The sequence below is a fragment of the Solanum pennellii genome, chromosome 6, assembly GCF_001406875.1.
Source record: "Solanum pennellii chromosome 6, SPENNV200".
Lineage (NCBI taxonomy): Eukaryota > Viridiplantae > Streptophyta > Magnoliopsida > Solanales > Solanaceae > Solanum > Solanum pennellii.
In genome coordinates, this window is record NC_028642.1 from 38,512,022 (window position 1) to 38,523,105 (window position 11,084).

Consider the following 11,084-nt stretch of genomic DNA (forward strand, 5'->3'; position numbering starts at 1 on the left):
ACCCACCCACCCACCATTGTCTTCTCCAAAAATACATATCCATTTGCAGAACACCTCCCCCTAATTATCTTCTCCAAAAAATCATATCCATTTGCAGAAACACCTGCCCCCATCCCCCATCGGCTTCTCCAAATGCCCCTACTCATTTGAAGAAAATCTGCACATACCCGTTTGCCCACTCCATTGTCTTCTCCAAATACCTCCATCTCTTTTTTGCTAAAACATCTGGGTGTAGCTACATACTCTTCCTTTTTTATTAGTGTCTTCTTCAATAAAAAATTTCTTTTTTACCCTAATTAGCAAATTTATAATTTACCAAAAATTAAACTTACTTCTCTTTAAATATTAAATTCTTTCAAGAAAGAATCTCATGAATAATTTAATATTTAATCTTGAAATGGGTCTATTTCTAAATTTCTAAAATAATTTCCATCATTTTTCATCATTTTAATGTATCTATTCTTATTCACCATATTGAATATTTAAGTTTGCAAAAATGGTGGCTGAAAATGGGAAAGAATAAGAAAAAAATAATTAACAATTCGACTAAACAGGTTTTTCACGCGCGCTGAGTGAGTGTATTACACTCACTAAGCCATGTAAGTAAAAAATGTCAAAATGACAAAGCGAGACCTTACATGAGGTGTCTAAAATGAACATCACCCACTTGAGGGGTCTAAGTGAAATTTCGTGCCAAGTTTAATGGGTTAAGCCTTTTCAAATCAAAGAGTATATATTTTTTTCTTAATAAAAATATTATTAAATCTTAAGATACAATAATTGAATTCTGCCCAAAATCAATTTACTCATCGTGATTGAGATCCACACCACGCTATTGAGATGAAGGAAAAAAGTCAACTCATTTAATGACTACCGTGATTGCTTCACTGACCCATGTGATCATGATGCTCGGAAGAATTGCCCTACACGATCGCGACAAGTCTAATGTGATTGCGATGTACAACAAGAAAATACCTATTCGACCGTGATGAAGGGCATTGTAACCGCGAAGAAGGAACTACTGGACAAAAGATGCAACAAGAACAACAAAACACCAAGACATAAAATTTACTGAGTAAACCCTTAGGATTTATTCAAATTTCGTGCACACAAAACAAATATGTAATCTAACTAATTTGACATTTCCAACTCAATGAAATCAAATACGTATTTAAGGTCTTCTTGATACAACACTCGTGGAAGCCACAAATTAACTAAATTTGACCCAAAAAATTGATACGCCTTTAGACTCTCCAAAAATTTAATCAGTCTTTATCTTAACCTAAATTTGTCATTTCTAACAGAATCGTCGAAAATCCATCCGAGTGTCCTTCCTTCGAACATTGACTAAAGTCAATTTTTGATCTAAATTCACTTAAACTTTCAATTTCAAGAGCTCAAATCCACATAAATTGAAAACGACAACATCCTTCAACCAAATTTTGCATTTCAGAAATGATGTAATTAACATAATTTTATTTCAAAATTTGTAGCTTCGGGTTTTAACAAGACTCACTTTTAACAATTTAAAGCCTCCAAAACTCTGAAAAATCACAACTTTTTTATTCGACTTCAAAACAAATCTCATAAACAAGACTCGTGCAATTATCAAAAGGGTAAAATAAATTTTTTTTCAATAATTTTCAAAATTGACCTTCAAGTTATTACAATTATTAATTCAAATTTGTTATAAATCCATTGTATAGTATATGTGGATTATCCATTAGATTTATCCACTATTAATTGGATTCATGTATAGGTGCTTTCAAGGTGATAAGAACTTCTAAGATAACTATGTATCTATTAATTAGATAACTTTTGGAGTGATATCTCAACACTATAAATAGAGAATCACTCACCATTTGGAAGACACACTTGAATAAGAAAAGTTCTCTCCTCCATCTTATATTTCTTGTTTTCTTCTTATTATTATAATATTCTGAGTTTTCTTTATAATACGTTATCAGCACGAAGTTGCTACTTGCAAAGGTATTATATAAATATGATTATTTAATTCACATATTCTTTCATAATTTCGTTGTGTCGAATTTATCCAAACTTAAGTTTGTGGCACTAGATATTTCTGAAAAGAATTATCTTTCATGGGTACTCGATGCTGAGATTCACTTAGTTGCTAAAGATTCTGATGCCACCATTACTCAGGAAAATGAAGCATCGAGCCAAGATAAGGCGAAGGCTATGATTTTCCTTCATCATCATCTTGAGGAGGGCCTGAAGATTGAATATCCGACGGTAAAAGATCCACTTGAATTGTGAACTGATTTAAAGGGGAGATATGACCACCTAAAGGCAAGTGTTGTCAAGAGCTCATTATGAGTGGATGCATTTACGGTTTCAAGATTTTAAGACCGTAATTGAATACATGTTTGTTGTATTCAGGATACGGAAAAGGGTCTAAAATACCCTCAAAGTATTGGAAATGGTAAAAAATTACCCTCCATCCACCTATTGGCTCCAAAATACCCTTCCCACCCACCTATTGGGTCCAAAATACCCTTGTCATCCACCTTTTGGTTCAAAATTGACCACTTATTTAACGGTTTTATATTTAAACTATTTAAATATTTTTTAAAATACGTAGCGCTCAACTATTTGTTATAATTTAACTTATTAGTATAATTTATAAATCAATCCACTACCCATCCATTACTAATTAAAACCTCCAAATTAATAAATCCCTCACATTATTAACGCCACAATAGAAAAGCTACTGCCAATTGAGTGTTTTAAAAAGTTTAATACGAAAATATCTATAGAAGTAAATTATCATACATTCAAGTGTCTAAATAAAAATTACCGATAAACTTAAAAGTCTGACTATGTTCATCTTAATTATTCTTACGTCTCAATTATGTGATGTTACTTCATAGGTAATTTTTTTTCAGAATAATATATTAAAAGTTTTAAAACAAATCATAAATATTAAAAAAATTATATTTTAAAAAAGTGCATGAATTAATTCGGGATGTATTACTTCTTTACCTTTAATCTTAAATTTCTAATTCAATCTTGAAAGAGACTCAAATTGAAAGTCCTCCTAAATAAGCGGCTCAACATAAATTTAATTGGGGCTTCGATTCGGACTCGAATAATTTTAGATGTCATTTTCATTAATCTATAATTTCATCGTGTTTTAGTAGTGTGTATGACGATTTTGATATTATAGTTGGATTATTAATTGTGTGGGGTTTAGTTAGTAATGGGTGGGTAGTGAGTTGGTTTATAAATTATACAAATAAATTAAAGTATAACCAATAGTTGAACATCAAGTATTTTAAAAATATTTAAATAGTTTAAATTTAAAATCATTAAATAAGTGGTCAATTTTGAACTCAAAGGTAGATGACAAGGGTATTTTGGAGCCAATAGGTGGATGAAAAGGGCATTTTGGAGCCAATAGGTGGATGAAGGGTAATTTTATACCATTTTTAATACTTCAAGGGTATTTTAGACCCTTTTCCGTTCAGGATAACCTCCCAATTGAAATTATGTGGGGAGATTATAAAAGATGAGGACAAGTTGAAAAAGACACTTACTACTTTCCATGCCTCAAATGTGATATTGCAGCAACAATATTGTGAAAGAAATATTCTGAACTGATCTCATATCTCCTGGTGTCTGAAAAACATAATGCCCTTTTAATGAAAAATCATGAAGCTCGTCCCACTGAAACTGAAGAAAATGTGGTGGAAGCACGTGATCAATCTGAAGTAAAAAGAGATGATCATCGGGGTTATAATAATGCAAGAGGACGTGGCAAAGAAAAGAGGCGATACACAAATCGTCGAGGTAGTGGTCATAATAAAAGGGAGAACAACATGAGTTCTCAAAATAACCCCTCAAAAAGTAATTGTCATCGTTGTGGCATAAAAGACCATTGGAAGAATGAATGTCGCACGCATGAGCATTTTATTAAGCTCTACCAAAATTTCTTTAAAAAGAAAGAAAATGAAAGTGGTGCTTCCTCTTCCAATGCTCGAGCTGAGTCACATATGACTCTTAAAGATGATGATAAGCCGGGAACATCACAAATATATGATAGGAATATTGAAGCAAATTTGGCTTTAAAGAATGATGTTTTTGATGGCCTTGGTGACATTACTCATATGGAAGTTGATGACTTCTTTGGGTATCGAAACTGATGTTTGATTCTTTAGCTAGGGAATGAAGTCTGTTAATATTTTACTCAATATTTTACTTATGTGTTTTTAATTATCATGTTCTTCATGTTGAAGTATTTAAAATTTCATTGTTAGTTTTCTTTCGTACTTCTTTTAATGTATTTGTATTTTAATGAAAATTAATAGAAATCCCCAGTTGTCAGTTGGATTCAAGATGAGTAATGGAGATGTATGCCTTTTTGATAGTGCTACAATGCATACAATATTAAAAGAAAAGAAATTCTTTTCTAATTTGGTTATGAAAATGGCATATGTCAACACAATATCAGGTAGTACAAAATTAATTGAGGGCTCTGGAAGAGCGACCTTGTTACTACTTGGAGGGACAATATTGGCCATTGATGATGCAGTATATTGTAGTAAGTCTCAAAGAAACTTATTATGTTTCAAAGTTATTCGCCAAAATGGCTATCATGTTGAGACGTCTAATAAAGGAAAGGTTGAATACCTTTACATTACTACAATTAATGTAGAGAAGAAAATTGTGCATGAAAAATTACCTGCACTTTCTTATGGATTGTACTATACAAGTATAAGTACAGCTGAATCACATGCCGTAGTAAACAAAAGGTTTACTAATTTTAATGATTTTATCATTTGGCATGATCGGTTGGGTCATCCCGAATTTAATATGGTGCGCAAAATCAATGAGAATTCATATGGGCATACCTTAAAGAGCCCAAATATCCTTCAATCAAAGGAATTCTCTAGTGCTGCTTGTTCTCAAGGAAAGTTGATCATTAAACCATCAACAATTAAGGTTGGAATTGAATCCCCTGCGTTTCTGGAACGTATACAATGTGATATATGTGGACCAATTCAACCTGCATGTGGACCCTTTAAATATTATATGATCTTGATAGATGTTTCTACAATATGGTTACATGTGTGCTTACTATCAACTCGCAACATGACTTTTGCGAGATTGTTGGCTCAAATAATAAGATTGAAAACACAATTTTCAGACTATACAATAAAGACAATCCGTCTAGATAATGCTGGTGACTTTACATCTCAGGCATTTAGTGATTATTGTATATCTACTGGTATAACAGTTGAACATCTAGTTGCGCATGTTCATACTCATAACAGTCTAGCAGAATCATTGATTAAACGTCTGCAATTGATAACTAGGCCATTGCTAATGAGAACAAAGTTGTCTCTGTCTATGTGGGGGCATGCTGTTTTGCATGCAGCAACACTTGTGCGCGCATAAGACCAACCAATTATAAAAAATTCTCCCCATTACAATTGGCTATTGGTCAAGAGACAAACATTTTCCATCTTATAATTTTTGGATGTGCTGTGTATATCCCAATTGCTCCACCACAACGCACAAAGATGGGGTCCCAAAGAAGGTTGGAGATATATGTTGGGTATGAATCTCCTTCAATCATAAAATATTTGGAGCCTATGACTGGAGATTTATTTAAGGCAAGATTTGCTGATTGTCATTTTGATGAATTAGTATACCCAACATTAGGAACATAAGCAGTTGGGAAAAGAGATAGATTGGAATTTATCATCTCTATCTCATCTAGATCCTCGAACAAATCAATATAAGCAAGAAGTTCAAAGAATAATTTATTTACAGAATATTGTGAATCAACTACGAGATGATTTAACTAATCTTCCAAGGATTACTAAATCACATATTTCAGCTGCTAATGCTCCAGTTCGAGCTGATGTCTCGGCGGGAAAAATTATTAAGGCAAATAAGTCTAGACCACATTTGAAACGGTAAATCAACTGGTTCCAAGGATAAACATCCTCGAAAGAGAAAAGGAATAAATGATCAAGATGATCATGGGTTGCAAGAAATTTCTCAAGATGAGACCCAAGTCATAACACATGATGAAATATCCGAGGAGGTTCAAACTTCTGAAAATAATGAAATTTCAATGAATTATGTCTCGCGAGAAAGTTGTGAAACCGAAATAATGTTGTGATTGACAACATATTTGCCTATAATGTTGCTATTGACATAATGCAACAAGATGAAGATTTTGAGCCAAAATATGTTCACGAATGTAGACCGAGAAATGATTGGTCAAAATGAAAGGATGCAATTCAAGCAGGATTGGCTTCACTAGAAAAACGTAAAGTTTTGAACCAATAATCCGAACACCTGAAGGTATCAAGCCAGTGGGGTACAAATGAGTTTTTGTACGAAAAAAAAATGAGAAAGGTGAAGTCGTGAGATATAAAGCCCGACTCAAAGACCTGTCATTGATTATATGGAGACATATTCTCCTGTGGTAGATGCAATCACCTTCAGATATCTCATAAATCTGGTAGTTCATGAAAAACTTGAAATGCGTCTTATGGACGTTTTCACAGCTTATCTATATGGCTCATTGGACCACGACATCTTTATGAAAATTCCTGAAGCATTCGAAGTGCCTGAAGCATACAAAGATTCAAGAGAAACTTGTCCAATAAAGCTTCAGAAATCTCTGTATGGATTGAAGCAATCAGGGAGGATGTGGTACAATCGTCTGAGTGAATATTTGTTAAAGAAAAGGTACAAAAATGACCCGATTTGTCCCTGCATTTTAATTAAACGGTCGGAGTCTGAATTTGTTATAATAGCTGTGTATGTTGATGATTTGAACATCATTGGCACTCGTAAAGAGCTTTTAGAAACTGTTGAGTGTCTGAAAAGAGAATTTGAAATGAAAGATCTCAGCAAGATAAAATTTTGTCTGGGCCTAAAGATTGAGAATTTGTCAATTGGAATACTTGTTCATCAATCAATATACATAGAAAAGATATTAAAGTGTTTTTACATGGATAACTCACATCCATTGAGTACTCCAATGGTGGTAAGATCGTTTGACATCAATACAGATCCATTTCGACCTCAAGAGAAGAATGAAGAGTTTCTTGGTGATGGAACTCCTTACCTTAGTGCATAAGGGGCACTAATGTACCTTGCTAACAATACTCGACCAGATATATGTTTTTGCAGTAAGTCTACTGGCAAGATTCAGTTCCGCCCCAACAAAAAGATATTGGAATGGGTTAAAACACATACTTCGATGGACCATGGATATGGATTTATTCTATTCTAATGAATCCAAGTCAGAACTGATTGGTTACGCAGATGTAGGGTATTTATCTAATTCGCATAAAGCTCGATCACAAACAGATTATTTGTTTACATGTGGAGACACGACAATATCTTGGCGATCAATGAAGCAAACGTTGGTAGCCAATTCTTCAAATCATGCAGAAATAATAGCCATTCATGAAGCAAGTCGAGAGTGCATCTGATTGAGATCAATGACCCACCATATTCAGGAATTGTGTGGTTTTTCTTTGAAAAAGAATATACCAACCACAATGTACGAAGATAATGCTGCATGTATAGCTCAATTGAAAGGAGGTTACATCAACGGAGACCGAACAAAACATATTTCACCAAATTTCTTTTTCACACATGATCTTCAACAAAATAGTGAGATAGAAGTTCAAAAAATTCGTCCAATGATAATCTTGTTGATTTATTCACTAAGGCATTGCCAACATCAACGTTTAAGAAGTTGAAATACAAGATTGGAATGCACCGTCTCCGAGATATCAAGTAAAATTTTTATCAGGGGGAGTGAAATACGCGTTGTACTCTTTTCCTCAACTATGGTTTTGTCCCAAGTTGGATTTTCCTGGAAAGGCTTTTAATGAGGCAACACTCAAAGCGTATTATGAGATGCATGTACTCTTTTTCCTTCACTAGTTTTTTTCCCACTGGGTTTTTCCTAGTAAGATTTTAACGAGGCACATAATCTATGGATATCCAAGGGGGAGTGTTATAAATCCACTGTATATTATATGTGGATTATCCAGATTTATCCACTATTAATTGGATTCATGTATAGGTTCTTTCAAGATGATAAGAACTTCCAAGATAACTATGTATCTATTAATTAGATGACTTTTTGAGTGATATCTAAACAGTATAAATATAGAATCACTCACCATTTGAAAGACACGCTTGAATAAGAAAAGTTCTCTCCTCCATCTTATACTTCTTGTCTTCTTCTTATTATTATAATATTTTGAGCTTTCTTTATAATAAAATTTAAATATTTATTTCTAACTCAAATTTATTTAGTAGGTTGAAATTTACAATTGACCTTCCACATGAAGGTGGATGTGTTGGCATACATATGTGGAGCTGGGGGTGGACATAAATATCGAAAAACCAAAAAACAAACCGAACTAATTAGGTTCTTCGTTTTCAGTTCATTGGTTTTTCGATTCAGTGTTGGTGTAAGTTTTTCGGAAGTTCAGTGTTTGTATAAGAGTCGCAAAACTTCGGTGTACCGAAGAATCAAAATTTTATTTTAAAAAAATTAAAAATTCGACTACAATTAAATCATATATGGGCATTCTCTTAACTAAAAATTAAAAATTCAATTACAATTAAGTCATTCATGAACAAATCAAAGTAACTTCAAATATTAATTTCTAAGAGAAATTCAAACATAATTTTGTCATTATACATTATGTAAAGGAACCGTCTTCGTACTTGTTTTTCTCAAGAAATAGCTGGAGGCACAATATATATTCTTGATAAAAACAGATAGTCTTTTAGTTAGCACAATAAGTGTTCCACAATGATACACATCATTCTTTAATATAGTTTTAAATTTCTAAGTATCTTATGCTTTATCCTTATTTATTTTTTCATTCACAATGAAAAATTGATTTAAAAAATACCGAACTAAACCAAACCGAATTAGTTTGGTTTAATATAAGGTGCACACTTTTCTAAAATAAAAATACCAGATCGAAGTTTGATAAAAATCAAATTGAAGAATCAAACATCCACCCCTATGTAGAGCTACATGTGACATTTTAATACACACATAGATGCCACATAACTCTTTCGTTAAACAAAAGAGTAAGTGTGGTCCAATAGGTTGACGGAAAGGGCAATTTTGAGTCGTAATATAGTTTAAAGGTATGATTAATCTATTTCGAATAGTTGAAGAATTATTCCGACTCTTTTCCGAAGAAAGAAATATAAGACCAAAATCAAAAAGAAGAAACAACTATTTACTTGTATAAGAATACTATTACTTTAATATTTTCATTCAATCCACAAGTCTGCCCAAACATTTCCCATAAACTAAAACATGAGTGATTGATGAATAATTTAAGCTAAAAATGCACACGATTAATCAAGTAACAAAAATATGTTAAATAAGAAAGAAATAGGAGTTCTCTTTGTCTTATAAATTTGGACATCAATTAAATATAAGGGGAAATGCATAAGTACCCCTCCATCCTATGCCCGAATTCTCAGAGACACACTTATACTATACTAAGGTCCCATTACCCCTCTAAACTTATTTTATAAATAAGGGAAAATGCACAAGTGACCCTTAACCTATGCCCGAAATCCCTGTGACACACTTACGCTATACTAAAGTCCTATTACCTCCCTAAACTTATTTTATAAGTAATTTTCTACCGCTTTTTGGTCTACGTGACACTATCTTGAACAAAAAAAGTCAACCAGCGTTGGGCCCACAAAATAGTACCACGTAGGCCGAAAAGGGGTAGAAAATTATTAATAAAATAAGTTCAGGGGGGTAATAGGACCTTAATATAGTATAGGTGTGTCTCTGAGATTTCGGGCATAGGTTTATTAATAGGAAAATTATTAATAAACACATAAGTCATCAAGAGCTTCACAATACTAACATAGTCAAGTAGTACATGGTAATAATATAATTCATAAAGTAATGACGACGAGGCCAAATTATTCACAATTCATAAATTATAGAATATAAGCACCGCCACCATAAGTGGACCGTACCAAACATCATCATAATCTAAAACCTATACTATACAATATAGAGAAAGTTAAGTCAACATACCATCAAACCAACTTCACTACTCCAATCCATAGCCAATTCAATCACACAATATAGAAAGGTCTTACCAATAGTCATAGTCACCAATTCAATCCAATAATCACTATATACAATGAATCAAAGATGATACAACATGAATTTACCAAATTAGGATAGCCTACTTACTACTTATAATTCTAGCATGACTCTTTCATAATTCAGTAACCCTAATCAAACTACATAATAATTCAATAGCATAGAGACATAATCAAATCACCCATAAAATAAACAAAACTAGGATTTAGTGATTTGCATGGGTTCATAGAGTTTTTAGTCTAAAATCATCAAATTAACATCAATTCAATCATAATACAATGATTCAAAATGTTTTATGTAAGAACCCGTGGCTAGATTACAGTTTAGAAGTACATCTTTTTGAGAAGTCTTTGAAGAACACTTTGAATATTGGCTCCTTGAAAAAAAGAGATTCAAGGATGAAAGTAATACCTTAATTGATGCTAGACCACAAAAATTGAGAAGATTTGATGGAGAATCCAAGCTTCAAGCTCCAATCTCTCTTCAAGCTTCAATGGTGTTCTAGAGAGTTCTTTAGAGTTCTTGGGTTTTGTCTTGAAATCATGAATTCATCTAAGTGTTTACGAATTATATAAACATTTATAATATCAAAAATAACCTTATGAAGTCGTCCAACTAATTTTAGAAAGGCTAGGTGAAAACCCCACATTGCCCTTTGGCTAGCCGAGACACCTACAGGAAATTGTAGGTGCCAATAGACGACCATCTGTCACGACCCAAAACCGAGCCGCGACTGGCACCCACACTTACCCTCCTATGTGAGCGAACCAACCAATCTAAACCCTAACATTTCAATTTAATATCAACAGAAAGTAATGCGGAAGACTTAAACTCATTAATAAAAACCAATTCAATAACTTCTAAAATTCAACATCTATTATTCCCCAAAATCTGGAAGTCATCACCACAAGAACATCTATGA

The 11,084-nt window shown here is 32.9% G+C and overlaps 1 protein-coding gene across 1 annotated transcript; it reads left to right on the plus strand.

Annotated features, from left to right (window-relative positions):
* The first annotated feature begins 3,662 nt into the window (after nucleotides 1–3,662).
* On the plus strand, nucleotides 3,663–4,163 carry LOC107022296. The gene has a single exon (XM_015222948.1). It carries the CDS (start codon nucleotides 3,663–3,665, stop codon nucleotides 4,161–4,163), a length of 501 nt encoding a protein of 166 aa, XP_015078434.1.
* The last annotated feature ends 6,921 nt before the right edge of the window (nucleotides 4,164–11,084 follow it).